The 17,874-nt window shown below is 40.6% G+C and overlaps 1 protein-coding gene across 1 annotated transcript in view; it reads right to left on the reverse strand.

Annotated features, from left to right (window-relative positions):
• Positions 1–17,874, reverse strand: part of LOC139212867 (protocadherin Fat 3) — a 58,133-nt gene that overhangs the window by 36,137 nt on the left and 4,122 nt on the right. The window contains exons 4-9 of the mRNA XM_070843424.1: positions 12,182–12,300; positions 10,428–10,626; positions 4,673–4,734; positions 3,271–3,585; positions 1,836–2,046; positions 395–466 (exon numbers count right to left, since the gene is read on the reverse strand). Coding sequence (XP_070699525.1) covers positions 395–466; positions 1,836–2,046; positions 3,271–3,585; positions 4,673–4,734; positions 10,428–10,626; positions 12,182–12,300 — 978 coding nt within the window. The remainder of the gene's footprint in view (positions 1–394; positions 467–1,835; positions 2,047–3,270; positions 3,586–4,672; positions 4,735–10,427; positions 10,627–12,181; positions 12,301–17,874) is intronic.

Consider the following 17,874-nt stretch of genomic DNA (forward strand, 5'->3'; position numbering starts at 1 on the left):
AGTATCCACTGGGGAGGTTTCATGGCGATATCCATTAACTTCTTAAGTGGCATCTTTGCCTTAACATGAAAACATAGTCAGGTATTTCTTCAAATAGAAGTCACTACATTTAACACTCCATTTAGAGGCTGACTGTGTCACATCCCCTTTAATTCAGCAGTGTAGTGGCTGAACTAATGACATGAACATGTCCCGTCTGGGCAGAGATAACAAAGTAGTGGTGTTAGTTTGGAGTTCTGTGAAAATCTTTTTTTTCTCAAGCTCAGATCAGTTGATACTGCCTTTGGCTGAACAACATCCTGGTACTGTATGCTGCATTTCCTGAATTTTTCTGAATTTCTACAGTCCTGCGGCATTTGAGGAATAGGTGCGGCAAACTTAGCTTTGACCAGACCTGTGTCGAGAGAGCAGTTTCTCCCACAAGCATTCTGCGGAATGTAGAACATTTCTCTGGCGAGGCGTCCGCCTGAACGGCAAGAGAGAGAGAGACAGAAAAAGCAAGAGATTATGAATATTCAGTCAGGGATATTTCTCTGATCAAAGGTCTGTATTATCTACAGTATGTACAGCACTCTGCAAAGTCGACCTTTTGACGTTTTTCACAATGCAAGTGGACCTTTCTTTTGAATACTTTAGTACAGTGTGGGGAATGTGATTCATTATTGGAAGATACTCAGTTCTTGAGTTTGGAAAAAAGATGATCACCACACCCTCAACTACTGTGCAAACAAATTGTGAAATATTCCCTGAGCTTTCCCTCACAATTACAGCACCACCACATCTATATTTTCTGTATCCTTGATGTGTGCTAGCTAATCAACTAATACTCTTTTTCATAGAAGTATCATAGTAAGGCAGCTGGGTCTCTACAAAGACTTTTTTTTTTTTTATCAGAACTGTAGTACTCTTTATTCTTTCCAACACTTATATCAAAGGGCAGAATAGAGCTCCCTCATTTTAAACTGGTGGACAAGTAAGGAACCATTATGCCCCTGAGAAGACTCATTGTTTCTGCCAGAGCTCAAGCAGCAGCAGCAGAAGACATTCTTTTATTGTCCATTGTTTGCCAGCTTGCTTTTGGCAAAATAAACTATAAAGGGAAATGTTTTATATGGGCACTGCATTCTGCCTGTGTACAATCAATCTCAACTACAGCATGTGTCTGTGGCCTTTTCGATTTTGCCGAGCTAATTTTGATTATGAGAAATATCCAACAACAATTAATGTTCCAAAATGTTCAGATGCACTCCCCAAAAAGTGAAATGGAAATATGTCCAAGTTACAGAAAACCTGTTGTCAGGAAGCCTGAAGTTTGAATTAAGAAATGTAACATTTGCATCCCTTTCCATCCCTTTGCATGGTGTGAAATACATCGCCTCCAGTGTGTTGGTTCTGGCTTATCCAGGAGAAGTCTGACCCAAATAGCCAAATAGCATCTCGCAAAAGCATTATCGTGATACCCCACCGTGTAGATGGATATACCAGTTCAATTCAAATGAAAACATTTTATTCATTCCTCAAGGGGAAATTCGAGGTAAACCAATCATTTCTTTTACCCACAAGTGTTTATTTACTCACAAATCTGATGGCTTCTGGAATAAAGCCAAATTAAGTTTTCAATATATCAAGTAAAACATTTGGATACCAGCTTTAAATACAATTTGAATATGACAAATGACAAGAATGATTTAGTTAATTGCTGCAAGTGTGGCCAGGCAATTTTTTTTTTATAGTTGTTAAAAAACCCTGAATTTGAATGAATCTGACAGCACAAGAAAATGAATATGGATTGTTTCCTGGCCTGTTAGTTTAGTATCGTACATAAATCTTCTTACCGATGATATTAAACCAGACAGGTGTGCTCGACTGGCTGACAGCGACTACTCCCACCGGCTGAGCTACAGCAGCTGTCTCCGAAATAGAGAAATTGTAGTACCTCTGGGTTAATAGTAGGGGCAGAGGCGAAGGGACAGGTTTGCGAATCCACTCTACATGGAGTTTGACAGTAGACCATAAGGGGGGATCACCGCTGTCCTCAGCTTTGATCTAAGAGAAGGAACAATACTGAGAATCCAGACATTCAGCTGATACATCGAGGCCAATAGATCAAAAGTTTGGGAATTTAAGCAAAATGGTGAAACAGAAAATTTCAAGTTGCAAGTTGCACTTATCTCTACACAGGATCTAGTGCAAGTATGTATGTTTCAGGGCAAGCAAACTTTAAAATGAGTATGTACTTGAATTCTGGCCATCCACCTTTGTACAGAATATCAAAAATAAATTAGATCTATACTCATCTGCTCTACACTGATATGGTACCTACATGTATTTACACCTACACCTCAGCGAAAACATCCCATCCATCCATAATATTTTCGCTAACCTCAAAACTGATCCCTGCAATTATAGTTTAATGGGGTGGCTGTCCCTGTTTGACCTTTTATGGTCTGCTCTGCATTTCAAAGCACTGAAAAAAAAAATAGATCAATTATATCTTTGGAGGATCTTACATGAGAGGTAATTGTGAAATATGTCATTATAAGTGGTGCTCACTGAAGAGCAGAGCCTGTGAGCGAAATACATTATTTAAACCATGATTTACTTCTTGAAAAGCGTTAACCTGGAAAATAAAGAGACACAGAGACTTTCACAAGTTAAATGTGAGCTCTTTTCCACTGAAACTGAGCACAACAAACTCCAAGGGCATGACCAGCTAATCAGTGAATCACACGCATAAGAAAAACTGAGGCTTCTGCCGTGCATATGTAAAAGCATCTGGAGCAGGATGAATACGTTGTTAGTATGAAGAATTTGGTACACAAATAAAGCCACACAAATTGAAATTTTTGCTTGTGTTTTGGATAAGGTGAAGTCTGAGGGTTTTCATGCCAGAGTATCAAAAATGCACTGTGACGCCTGATGTGCTTAAACACAACTTCAGCTAAGCCACTCCACCCACCCTGGCACTTCTGAGTTCATTGGCCACGAAACTACCCCAAAACATACACACTCTTATACCTTGTGTCTGATGAAAAATAAACAACGTAACAGTGCCCTGACAACTTTGCACATGCATTAAAGTAGAGCCGTACAAACAAATTGAAGCCCATGGCTATGAATTTAATTGTAACTAGAAACTGTAATTGGCAAAGCAGCACCTTGGGAGTACAATTCTTTGCCTCAGTAGTCACGTTTAGGCCATATAGCACTTAAATTAAAAAAACACAACAAAACAAAGATCATGCTTTAAACCTGATATATGAAACTCACAGTGAGGACATCATAGCTTCCCGCTGTCACCATCTTCTTTGATGACACCATAGCAGTCCTGGGATCAATACTGAACTTTTCATCCTCATTACCATCAACGATGCTGTAGGTGATATTGCCATTGGCTCCAAGGTCCCGGTCATACGCAAAGACACGGTAGACCGGTTCACCGCGTTTGTTGCGGTCTCGTTCGGTCAAGCTGATGCGGTAGGTGACCTCCGGGAAGGTTGGCGGGTTGTCGTTCTCGTCCTCAATGTGAACTATGACCCACACAGTGGACTGGCGGGTGGTAACTGGGCCGTCTATAACTGTAACCTAGTGAAACATACAAAACAACACACACATCAATGGTAACCACAGAGTTTTGTCACGTGTGTGGGACTTTGATTGTGAGTGCATACATTTATTAACAACTGGGCTCCCACTGAATGGCTGTACAGGACCATGTGGAGCTGAGCTCACGGGAAATCTCTTTGTATTATTGATCCACTGGAGGCAGAGGCAGAGGCAGAGGTCTGATCACTGATCAATTGGATCAGATCAGGGTGAACACCACTGCTGCCTGCCTGACCGCTCACTAGACTATTAATTACAAACAGGCAGCATAGACTGACAGGCGGTGCAGTGGGTGGCATTCATGAACTGACATTCCTATTGAAATCTCAGAACAGGACAGGACAGGACGATGCAACAACAAAGACTTCTTTGCCCCCAATTTTAAACTCCTTTTAGGTGTGAATGTTTATGTATATTATGCTGTTAAATGAAATCTTCTTTCTAACACTTTTTTTTTTTTTTTGCTTTCATTTTGTAATGTGTTGTCATACGCCAGGTTTGTACCGGAGCTGAGCAATACAGAACAAAGAGTCTAGACAAGTCAATTGGCAATACAGAAGCAAAAACACAGAGGTGCAGTACTGTGGGTCAACTGTGGGTTATTTCATTCTATTTTGTAGAAGGGCAAAGTGCTTCCAGATCCAACAGCATTTAATAAGTTGTAAGAAAAGTCTGGGGAAGTAGAAGTTTGCTCATGTCTCTAAAGTCAAGGATCTCTGATTATCAGGTTCATCTGCATGCAGAGCAGCAGGACCAACAGAAATGGTAATCACTGAGCTATCTGTATGCCCAGTGCCTGCACTTATCAAATGCTGGGCAGACCAACTCCTCTCCTCCGTGTTCCCGTCCTGAGTAGAGAAGATAACCAATGATGAATGATTACATTTAGAAAATCCTAAACCTGGAGCCCAAAACTACAGACATTCATCACAGTTTATGGAGCCTTGAGGACCTGCCAGGGTTGTCCTCTACCCTGTCTCTGTTAATAGTGGGCTGTGGCAGGTGGCAGGGCCCGATAAATAATAATACTACAAACCCATAAAACACTGTTCATATTTTTTTGTACCTCCAAGAAGTGCTCTGCCTGTTGTTCTCTGTCCAGTTTCCTTGCGGTTGTGGTGATCAGCCCTGAAAAAAGGAGAACTTTAAATTACACAAACACAGATTTGCACCTGGGTGATTAAGATCCGAGGTTAGTGTGAATACAACTTTCATCAACTCTCCTCGCAAGTTTCCAAATACGATAAAATTTTGAAATCCAAAATAATTTCCAATTAGACAGCCTTCCACGTAAAATTTAGTGGGTACGTGCTTGCATATACTCAAGCGCACACATATTGCTGAAAAAAAATCCAGCCTGCAGCCTTGGCAGAGACGACAGCATTTGGCACATGCTCATATGGCACTGTATAGCTGAGGGTCATTCAGTTGGCCAGCATGCCACCAGGACAGAGGGAAGGAGCGAGGCTATTGATAACAGCTTTGATCGAACCAGATTAGTCAAATGACAGTTAGACGGTTAGACAGTTTGACAAACGCTAGCATGCTTCACTGGAGATCACAGACAATGACAGCTACTTTTTCCCCTGACGCTTTTTGTTTTTTTTTCTTTTTATTTCAGTGTTTTCTTATTCTATCATTGGTGGCTCGCCGTCGTTGTACAACTACAAAGATGGCCTACACAAGCGCGCGCACACAAACACTGACACAGTTTGTGTCAATCAATCAATATTTGCTAGGTTTAGTCAGTAAAAACTTAGTTAAACTGAGTTAAACAAATCAAAAGCTCTTCAGACATTATTCTGGCTAGCAGGGAAACAAGGGGAGAAAAAAAAAATGCAGGCATTAATTCACAAGCAGATGCAGCCAATTATATGACAGCTTTACAATACTCTAAGCCAGCTCGTGTTTTTCTCAGGAGAAATGAGCGTTGTTGATCATGTTCCTTGTATACCATTCAATTTCTCATGAGAGCAACCAAACACAATAAATGGCCACATTTGTCACTGCCTGGATCTATTTTATTCAAACACATGAAAACAAATGCACAGAGAAAATTGCACTGATAAAAGCAATGAAGTACTATTTTGTTTCTGTTTAGAAAAGGAATACCTGTCTCGTCTGCTGTAGCATTCCTATTTTCATTCACAGTATGTGCACAGAGCACTCTACACAGGATGACAGAGCAGCTATATGAATGAGGAGATGAAGGCATCCGTACACACACAGGTATATGCACAAGTAACTGCATACACATATATATTCCGAAATAATTTCTGTGTGGATTTTTTAAGAGGAATGAATGCTCTGAATGTGCTTGAATGGCGATGATGTGTTTGTTTCAGTGTAATGAAGCATTGCAGTGAAGTAGGATTATGTTGGATGCTTAAAATATCTGTGCAGCCAACACTCAGTGGATAGACTGAAACCATGGTGCACACACGCTCACACTCTCACACTCTCGTGCTCGCACATATCACAGTGTCACCTTGAGATTGCTACGCAGGCTAACTTCAATTAAGCAAATTAGGAGTAAATCTAGAGCAGCGGTCACAAGCTGTAGGAGAGAGACTGGAGGGGGGAGGTGGGGCTTGTTCAGCAGAACACAGCGCGGGTAACAAAAATCAATGATCTACACCTCACAGCCCATTTACAGCTGGACAACCCTCCGTTTAAATTGGACATGAGAAAAAATGAATAAAAAATTGCCACCCACACCGTCGCGCACACATAAAATGTATGTAAAGGTCCAGTGGCTTTACTTCTCCCCCTTCCTATTAAATACTCTAAGTATAGCCAACTTCTTAACCATCTAAGGGGAATAGCGCAATAAAAATATAAACTTGAGGTTTCAAAATTCTTTTTTTCAGTGTTGATCATCAATATTGCCTCAAACACACACAGTTGATTTGTTAATATTCTGATGCAACAAAACCAATACAAGCCAATAGTGGATTGTAAAAAAAAAAAAAAAGGTCACACAGCCACCATGACAGCACTCAGCAAACATGCATGCTTTTACAAGTAACACTCCATCCAACACACTGTGTCAACACTTATCTGTTCTGTTTTCACCCCCACAGGAGGTAGGCTTCACTCACACACCCAGAGACAAACAGACAGCACTGTAAGCTGTCACAGCACATTTACACACTTTGCGCTCATTCAAAGTTTCGCTTCAATACATTCTGGGAATTGTTGCACTACCTCAAAAACTGACACTTCAGACTGATCTTGAAAAATGTATTGCTTTGAACCACCCCAAACCTTAGTTTTGAAAAACAATTTGAAACTTGAAGGGGTTTGTCTGCAGTTCAGGTCATAGTGTGGCTGATAGCTGCTTCATGAAAGCAAATCAATCACCGGGTTTTTGTTTATTCATCTATCCAATGAAATCACTCCGGTACATGGAAAGTTTTTGACGGGGTAAACTGAATCATCAGGTCTCATCACCAAACTATTGAGTGGCAGTGTCAGTCACATTATTGTAAAAATAATGGTGGTGATGTATTCAAATGCAAACATGGCGATCGTGCCTTTCTAAAACTGCAGAATAAGGTGTATCCTCAAATAAAGTCCAACGGAAGCCAACGTGAAGTCGTTGCTGTCTGAGAGAAAAAGACTGCATGAAACATTAAAAACCAATTGCTCAGCATTGTTGTGGAAGTTCATTTATCACAGTGTGGAAAAGATAGTCATCAGGATGAGTTCCCTTGTATAGAATTAATGAGTAACAGATAACAAAATACTGTGGGTCTTTGACAGAGACAGACAGCAGGGCTCAGATGGCTAAAAACTCTCCCCTGTGGCACACACACACACACACACACACACACACACAACTCACATAGACGCACACACTCTCGTACACACAAAGGCAAATTATTTTTGTACAGCTGTTGTGCGTGGGTTGGGGCTCACACAGACGGATGAACACATGTGGATACGCACTCTCGTGGAGTTTCATACTGTATGAGGCGGCATCATCTTCATCGACTCATTGCAATAGAGCTGCCCTTTCTAACGCACTGCTGTAACCAATTAATCAATTGATTAAATTGCCACACAAACTCTCTCTCACTCCCACTCTCTCTCTCTGCCTCTCTGCCTCTCTCTCTCTCTCTCTCTCTCTCTCTCTCACATACATACACACACACACACACACACACGAATCATACAGTAGTTGGAGTTATGCACATTGCTTGTAATCAAGTACTTGTTAAATACATTCACATCTGATGGATGCCTCAGTACAGACACAGTAACTGATTGTTGCCAGGAGATACATTACCTGAATCATGTTTTATTCTCAAGGATTCTAAACGGCCATGAGTACGCTACGTTAGGAGTTTGCATGTTAACGAGTGTGTGAGGACCAGTATGCCTCTATTGTGATCAATATTTGCCTTTTCACCCTAGTTCAGTCAAGTCTGCTTCCCTAAATACTGTCAATATTATGTATCCATGATGCTGTAGTGCACACAAGACTATTTGAAGAGGAATACAGGAGGAGAAATGTAAATACAAACAGAACGAACATGCAGCAGCACACCATTGGGGAATTCCTCCTACCGTAGGTTTGATAACTGACATGTTACATATAGGCCATCTGTGAACATGACATTGACGTTTCCCTCAAACAGCTCAAATGTGCCTTTTGTTGTTTACTGAAATTCTCATAACTTAATCTAGGGCAGAGACAGAATCGACCACTTTTTTCCTCAGGATTTAAATAAAACATTTCACCTCTTCAATAATTCTTTAATGAAAGCTTCAAGCAAAACTTGTTCTGAGAATGCACGAGGTCCTCCCTAGACCTCAAACTTGGCAGCCAAAAATGAAACAATTTTGAATTCATTTGCCTTAATGGTAGTTTGTATTTTGTTCAGATATAATATTAATTCTTCTACATTTCAAATGTGGAGATTTTTGTCATTGAATTGCAATTATGTATACCAAGACTGAAAAGTACGGGATTAAGATCTCAAAGTGATGACCTGTCATTTACACAGATCATAAAAGATCCTGAATTTTGAAATGATGATCAGGTTTAATGTTATTCAGTCCACATGCTGCAGTTGTAACTTATCTTTTATGAGCCTGTTCTGCCTGGAATTCAAGCGTGTGAATGACTAAAAAAAGCTTTTGCAAGCACATAAAATTGACATGTGCAGCAAAAGGTTTGTAGTTTTAGAAACACTTTGAGAAAGTATGAATTAATAATATACGTACGCAAAGTATATCAACACTAAGGTTACACAAAAAGTCTAAAAAAAGAAGTCTTTTGGTTAGAGCTGGCTGATGATTAAAAGCAGGAAAGTGTGTATAAAATTAATATTTAGATTCAACATTGTCAAATTTAAAGGGAAATTCCACAGATTTTGCACAGCCAAATGTACAGATCTTGAGGAACACTGTGACAATGCGTTTGAAATGTTGTACATAGGCGTTTGTGGCTCCAGAGGAAGCTTTGTAAAATTGGATAAATTGCTTCAGACAATGTCATTTGAGGCTGAAAATTGCAAGTTTGAAAAAGGAAAAATTCTGAGGGAGTGGAGTTAGAAAGAAGTGAGCTTACCAAACGTTTTTCCCTCTCCTCATCTTTGCTTGAGGCTTAAGGGTACATTAACCACTACTAGCATAACACACCGAAATTTCAACAATGAAATCTCCCAAATCAAACTAGTGATGGTCAATTTGCACTGTGGGTAATGTAAGCGCAAGATTTTGACAAGGAAGAGGGATGCACTGAATAAAAAAGATAATCAGTTCTGCTACATCGATTTCGACTCTTTTTTTTAAATTGTTCATCAACATTGTAACATTATTATGGGAGTACAATGATAAATTGGTAAATTGGTGGAGTGCTCTTTAAAAGCACTTTCTGATCCCATCTTTACAGCCCAATCCAACTAGACAAAAATAGAACCACAACTATTACATAAAACAGAAAGCAAGTTTTTACACCCAATTAGGCTGCATGGTCAGGACAGGAACAGGCTGAAAATTTGATCTTTTTGCACATTTTTTTCCCCCCACATTCACAGGCTTTAATTTCTCATGTAGTATTTTCCTGCTGGCTCAGAAGAGGTAATGTACAACCACAGGTTGCCTGAGCATCAATCCAGAAACTCAGACTCTTTAAGACCCTATATTGATCTCGTAGTAGAGGGCTTATGGGGAGCTCATATGATGGTTGTGAGTATTTTGTGAATAAAAAACTAATCCCTAACGTAACCTGAAACCTTTTGCTAACTTCAGCCTTGGTTTCCTTTAGGCTTTTTATAACCATGTTAGAAAAACATAGCTTTATTCATGTTACTGTATATCACAGAATGCACAGATATAAACTTTGGCCATTCTTCAGGGAACAAAGGTAATGGGAAAAGGAAATTGCTTGACTGTACACTCCTTAATGATTAGAAGACATTCACCACTGGCTTAATAAAAAAAACTACACTTATTTTCTCAAGTACACTACAAAGAGCTTTCACCCCTGAAGAAGACTGGAAGCAATATTCGGTTAAGAGTGCAGTGAAGATTGTCTGGACAGCTCATCGTACATGTTGGACTGTGTGGGCGCAAAAGTCTTTTTAATTTGTTGCCTTTACTGAATAAGAATGTGGAGTAGGAGGGGAATGATGAAAGAAAATTTCAGCGATTTCAGAGGAATGTAAAGATATAAACATAAAGGACTTGGGTAATTACTAGTTGTTTAGAAGGGGAAAAATGACTAATTATGCCATTAGTCTTCCACATTTTACTGTCAAATATGCAACCAAGGTGTTTCAATCATTTGTGTGTATGTTTGTGAATCTCGCCTGTTTTGGGGTTGATTGAGAAGAAATTCTGCGGGTTGCCAGCGGTGATGCGATAGCTCAGACGACTGGGCGTGGCAGTGAGGTCAGGGTCCTGCGCCTGGATACGGATGACTGAGACATCCTTCGGAGAGTTCTCCATGACGACTGGGTGGTAGATAGGATCCGAGGTGAGGGGAGCATTGTCATTGACATCTTCAACCTGAGAGAGAAAGAGGGGAGAAGGAAAAATAGACGAAGAAGAGGGAGAAATAAAGGAGAGGAGGGAGAGAAGGCAGGGGTTGGGTAAAGGACAGGAATGAGCAGTGTTGTTTGTATCTTAACTGTCTTTTGTTGGATCTGAAGGTGTGTCATTAAAACCTGGTCTGCTAAACCAGCACATATGGTAATATTGCATCGTTGTGAGGAAAATGTATCTGCAGATTTTAGTATCTTTGTTAATCAACAACTCAATGAAAAGCAGCATGGAGCGGGTCTGGGTTGATCTGTTATCAATCACGGAGTGGAAATGAATTCACCAGAAAATGTCGTGGATGTCACACTTTAAATGCACTGCAAATTAATTTCCCCTCTTACAGCATAGATCTAGAATATTTATGGCAAACAGAGCGTTGATTGAGTGTATGCTGGGAGGCACAGGGGGCCAACATGGTTCAGCCGGTGAATGAGGAACACCTGTGCCTGATTAATCTCCCTATTTTTGTCTGTGATGAAGAGGCCGGGAGTTAAGCAACCCATCACACCACCACACCTGAATATCCCGAAGCCAGAAAAAGGCTGTTTGTTTTTTTTACACGCTGCTGCACTCTTCCCCAAAGGGTGAGCAGCGCTGTAGCAGTGATGTTTGTATTTGAGTGTTTAGACAGTGGATTACAAAGTGCCAAGTAAAATAGAGGCTGAAGCAGAGAATTCCCTCCACTGTGTATCTCTTGCTCACAGGCAGAGTATTGCTATAGTTATCCACTGCACTGAGCACCATTAGCATTTTTGAGAGTAGCACACTTGTAATTGCTTAGATTAATACTGTTACTTTGGATGTGACACTAAAGCTAGCCTGCAGTTAGATGTTTGCAGGCTGTGCGAATCTATCAATGATAGATGGTAATCCTGTTAGCAGCAGCCTTTCATACGATGTCATAATTTCTGCAGTAGAAGGATGTCGGACGTTTTATGTTTGCAAATTGCATAATATCGGGAAAGCTTGGTGTATAACCAAATATTGAATGTATAATGAATATCGGGTAAAAGCCGAGAAGGGAACAAAACTTAATAATTTGTGTTGGAAATGTGGTTGACATTAAGCAAAGAATACTCCACCCAAACTATCTTTTCAAATATCAAAGAATCTCCCCCTGCAGATTTGCAAGAAGCCCTTACTGAGTTGTACTGAGTGTGATGGCAGAAATGCTACACAAACCTATTTGTGTGACTTCATGTGCAAAGGCCAAATGTAATTCAGCGTAAATTGGCTGTTTTCTGACTGCTACTGGTTTGTTTTGGGCACATTAGTGATTCATTTGGGACAAACTCCACACCTGTAATAACACACAAAAAACTGTATGCTGTATTTTTGTGATTAACTGAGGTTCAACTGATGACTTTATATTAAAAACTAAAGTCTAATCCTACTTGTACTCGCCAAAATTCTGTCTGTGCAATTCATGTTTCTGCAGTATGAATCAAAAGATAAGGTCTCTGGATAAGGTCTCTTGTGCATGTTTAGTATAATGTGAACATTCGCAGCAGAATGTGGATACCTGAATGAAGACTTCAATAGAAGCTGACAGGGGAGTAACCCCTCTGTCCGTGGCATAGACTGTAAGCCAATAGGAGTCTTTGGTCTCACAGTCCAAGATACCAGCAGTGTAAATCACCCCTGTTGAAGCAGAGAGAAAGATTAATGCAGTTGTTACTTTGGCTTGAGAATACATATCTGTGAGGTGTGTGTGTGTGTGTGTGTGCGCGTGTGTGTGTGTGAAGGGGCAGTGTGGATGTCATCAGCAGAGTACATCCTGAAAAGAATTCATGAGTAAAGTGTTTGAATACTAAGTTTCCAGAGGCAAAGACACAAATTTAGGGCAAACTTCGTGTCCTGGCTTCAGTGACATTCACAGGCATTAGTGGTGCCGCTGTAGTCACCTTCAATGTTTCAGCTTCTCTACAGCTAATCACAGCTGACCAAACTGCTCCCGCTGCAATTCGCTCAGTGCTAAACGTACCCTGAACTGCCCTCCGCCAATAAAGACCCACACACAGACATTCATACACATTGACTAGCGTGTGTTTAGTGGCCTTAAGGAAGATGAGTCGCTGACAGCTTTGGTGACCTCCTGACAGACAAAGAGAACACTCACAATGGATGACACGTGGGTGCCTCTTTTTTTTTTTCTACCAAATCAGTCACACAGGACTGTCCATGTAAGAACTTGAAAAATGACTCATGCGTGCATTCACACACTAGACTTTAGGGTTCATTCATGTCATTTCTAAACATCGCCACTAACACAGAAGCACAATGGCGCAAGGTCAAAAGTCTCCCACATAGTTTCTTTAATCAAAGAAAAAAAAACAAACACACATAATATATAGCTGCATCATTTCTGACACAGGTCCAGCTTGGAAGGAATAAACTGAACTGCTGCACACAAACATTCATCAAATCCTCAACTTTTAAAAGCCAGCGTTAATTTGTTACTTCAACTAGCTTAAAGAAACTCAGGAAGAGCTAAGAGATACAGTCTGTGTTTGCCAATTCTCGCAGTATGTGCATGCCTCTATGCATGAGCACAGACTCAATTAACCTCAACAAGATGCTAGACAGAGCTGAGACTGGACATGTGATTGAGTGTATATTTACGCTGACTAAACCTTGGCACTGCTGTTACACATTTTGAAATTGCAGGCCGGTTGATGTTGTTACTTGTGCGTTCTCGCTCCTTTTTTTTTGCAAAGACGTATAGCGTGTTGGTCGTGCCATTGCGATGTGCATTAGAAGTAGTGGTGGTAGTAGCAGTACCTGTGTGTTTGGTGTGTTAGTGTATTGAATGGGCTTGTGTCGTTGCAGACAGAGCCTGTTGACAAGCCATATTCAGATTAATGAGAATAAACGTCATGCAAGCCTTCATATCAAACGCAACCGCACCGTTGCCATGGCAGCACAACTGTTGTGTTACAAACAGGCAAAGTAGAAAGGCAAGTAAGCATCAGTCTGGGTATTTTTACTCTGTTCCACTTAATAAGTGACAGCATCGAGATAGATAGCTTGACATTTGATCAACAACTGTGTTTCTCCAGCCATGTAGTGCAAAGAGAGGACCAAATTGGGGATTCCTCTAATTTGACCAAAATAAATGAGAGCCGATGTCCGTGACTCCAGGGAGGCAGAAAGAGCCAAGACGGTTCAGCCCAGACTCCACGCCCCTGGGATAAACATGCTCAGTGCCACTCTCACTTGATTCCGTGCCTAACCTCAGCCACACTATAAAAAAACATTTTTGCAAGATACTTTTTACACAATCTTGCAAATATGTTGTTGTTCAGCAAATACCATGTCAGTCGTCAGAATATTACTTTATTATTCTAAAGACTAAGATTGGTCCGTTCATACATATTTTAATTTGTTGCGGTTGCAGGAAAATGAACGTTATTTTGGCGTCATAGAGTAGATGTCTGCTGTTCCTTAGCTCAGCTATCCACTCAGCCAAAAAAACCCACATGCCCAGGATACAGTCATACAAGCATACAAATTACTCACTAGAGGTGTGACTATGTGGCCTTTATTTGTGCACTCGAGTCAGTCTTGTTGCAGCTTCCTCAGCCGCATGGTGAAGGCGTTACCTTATCACAAGGAAGCGTGTGTGTATGTCAGATTATGACTAAGCAGCTGCCCAGTGCATGCTCAATGCATAGTAAAAGTGTTTGCTAAAACACATCCTTGCTCTGTCGTCCTTGACCGTGTCCTTTTCAAACCACATTTCATCTCTGTCAGATAGCTCGACAGAGAAGAGAGACAAGGAAAACAGAGCTGGCTGTTTCAAAAGCTCTTTGAACTTTAAGACCGACAGGCACTACTCAGTGAATTCAATATAAATCTGACTTGACAGCATCCATTCTCACCATAAATAACACACTTCAAAGAGTGAATAAAAAAAACGGAAGGGTCATGGCATATTTTCTAATCTAGAAGTTCACAGTACGCTTGGGTTTACATCCATCTATCATGTCCATTCAGCTCCTCCATTCTGGTGAAACAGGTTTTTGTCCCACTATCTAATTAATGCCACCACATCAAATAATCAATCCCAAGATTGATGAGACGCAGCCAAATAGCTCTGTGTGTGGCAGAAAGGAGGACATCAAAAATATGGCCTGTTAACACTTAACAAATACAGAACAAATGACTTTTTAAAAAGTGTGTTTGCTTGTAACTTAAAGAATGTCTGTGACAAATCCTGGTACTTGCAAACCCACTAATAGAGGAGCAGCGGTTTCTGACAGCTGCCCAGTGAGAAATTGCAGGGCTTGCTTTCCCCCTAACCAATGACAAGAATACAAATTCTTGTTCAAAGTACAGCAGTGTTAAGGATTTAAGCCAGGAAGATCCTGCTCCTTTTTCTGATAGATCGTCCTGTACTCTCCACTCATATGGGAGTGAGTCATCTTAAACATCTAAATATAAAATGTGGGAAAAAGGGAGCTTTTATGGGTATAGACCATGCTATGGTAGGACAATGGCGGTGTCGAGAAGCAGCCCAGAGTCAAGTTGCACAAGTTAAGACTAAAGGCTAAATAAAATTGACACTTTTTCTCATTCTCTCTGTCCTTTTCACTCTCTCTCACTGTCTGTCTTCACATACTTAGTTTTGGCACTAAGAGGCACAGATTGACAAGCAGTCAGGGCAGAGCCACTCAACATGGCAGATAAATGCATGGTGGGAGGACAGAATGGCGCCACTCTGTCCACGCCTGACAACACTGTCTTTTATGCAACAAGATAAGATGAACCACTTGATGAGGGGAAACTTGGCATGTGCCTTTACTGTGTCTTTTAATCCGATACTAAAAAGGCGCTGGCCAGAGTCTTTTCACTAGCTTATGGTATTAGGGAAAAAATAACAAAAGCCACAACTTAAAAACAAACTTCCTCCCCCCCAAAAAATAAAATACATATAAAGGCCTGCGAGGAAGAACACAGTATTTTCTTCTGACACTTTTTATGTACTCCCTGCACCCTCTTCCTTCCTCTCCTCGCTTCACTTCCACTCCCCTCTGCCTTCACTTTCTGCTCTAACAAGCACTCTGATTTCCCCTGGAAAATCTGCACTCAATAAACTTTCTCGTTGGTTGTGATGCGCCATACTGGGGTTTTAATACTAAAGTGAATAACAGCAGGAGGCACTGTTACAGGGGGATGTAGGGATCTGTCTATGTGACACTGTAGCACTGTTTAGTCTATGAGTACAGCATATGCATTACACATAGTTACATAGAGAGGAGAGAGGCACAGAGAGAGTGAGGGCAAGAGGCATTCTCTCCATTTGTCCATATGTTTCCTCTCTCTCTCTCTAAACTACAGTCAATACTAATTAGCCTAGTTTAAGGTCAATACAGGCCTCCAGTGCAGGTTATGTACAGTAGGGACCCGTGTGACAGGAGGTGAAGAAAGGGGCCAGAAGAGGAACAAAATCATGTGCTCCCTAAAATAAGTGTTAAAATAAACTCTACTGGCTCAAATTAAACTACTACTATTTATATTTTTTTAGCCAACCTTTTCTAGTTTTTTCTAGTTATCTCATAATTATATAAGTACTACTGACAAATTCAGGTTTAAATACTAATCTAAGTATTCAGCTTTTCATGATTAGTCACTAAGGATTATTTATAATGAATTGGTTAACAAGAACCTATTACTGCATGTTGCATGTGTGTATGTCCAGTGTATGTCTTTTTATTATTATTTTAGCAAAGGAAGAAGTTTTACTTGTGGGCATGAAAATGTGGGCAGTACCAAGTGCAAAAACAACACACTCTCCAGGAACTAATTAATAAAAATGAATGAAAGTGGGTTACATATGTGGTAATTAAGCTAGTGAGTATTGCTTAGGGAAAATGTAAATAAAATAATTTCATGACCAGTTCTGAGCAAATGACAATTGGTGCTTACATTACTGTAATGTAGTTTATATGGCTACATTTCAGTAGAGAGAGACAGCAGACACAACAGTGACATACTAGAGACTACCTCCTTTTAAACAGTAAAATAGTGATTTTCACCTTAAGCCTTCAAAGTCCACACAATTCTCACTTTTGCAATAGAGGAACTGTCAGCGGTAACACTTCTGTGGGGATTATGAAATGCTACTCACTATGGAGCACAGCATCGTGCGGGGAGGAGAGAATGAGTGAATGAAGGGACTGATTTTGGAGCTTGAAGTTTGAATGTTTCAGCACCACGGAGAGAGACAGAGAGTGAGCGATTAGGTTGAAAAGCTTAAGCACCCTGGATAGAGACAGAGACGACTGCAACCAGCCTCGATTTAAAGGCAAGAGCTCTCACTCACTGTGACTCTCACTCCCTGGAAATAACACATAGGCAGACTCTGCTCACTTGATATTTGGAAGGGTCTTAGATTCAAGCTAATATCTATGTGCCCAAGGACTGATGGAAATATAGCAAATTACAAAAGCAAAATTCCAAAAATCCAAAAGGTTTTGCACATCTATTAGCCTGCGCCTGCTAGCTTAGATCATTTTTGATGCAATCATGCAGTCAGTGTAAAGACTGACATGTAAGTTGCATATATAATATCTTCTTGTCCGTGGTTCTTACGTGACTGAACAACTTAGAGGAAAATAAATAAAGATGGAAAAAATATATCCACCTCCATAAATAGATATAGATATACATCTATAAAGAGTTGGCCTTTAATTCTGTACATGAGCCAGTATGAACTAATATGAACTGTCCTATTTTCTTACTGGGTATTTGATTTATTTTATCCCTGGGTGAGTGAGTCACGGTTTCTTGTTTGGATCAACATGTTTTCAGCTGCGGTTTGACACTGCAGGACAGTTGGAGACAACGACACGCTTTTTTTTTTTTGGGTCAGGACTCCTTAAATAAGTCACAGTGATTTCTCTTTACTTCTGGAAAGGATGGTAGTGCTGTGCAGGAGAGCCTTGATCAATGTTATCCGTACAGCACTGGATCAGTTGTACTGAGCGGCCTGAGGCCCAGCCTGTGTAGCTGCCATGCTGCCCTCATTACAGTAATGATCTCCCAGTACACAGCTCCCACGTGAGGCCCCACCAACACACTGACTCTGACTGTACCTCACACACACTTCACCTCTCTCTCTCTCTCTCTCTATTACACACATACACATTCACTCAAAAACAATCATGATCTCAAGTGGTGACCATTTCTGTGCATTACAAGCAATGCAAAACC

The sequence above is a fragment of the Pempheris klunzingeri genome, chromosome 14, assembly GCF_042242105.1.
Source record: "Pempheris klunzingeri isolate RE-2024b chromosome 14, fPemKlu1.hap1, whole genome shotgun sequence".
In the NCBI taxonomy this organism is placed as follows: Eukaryota; Metazoa; Chordata; class Actinopteri; order Acropomatiformes; family Pempheridae; genus Pempheris; species Pempheris klunzingeri.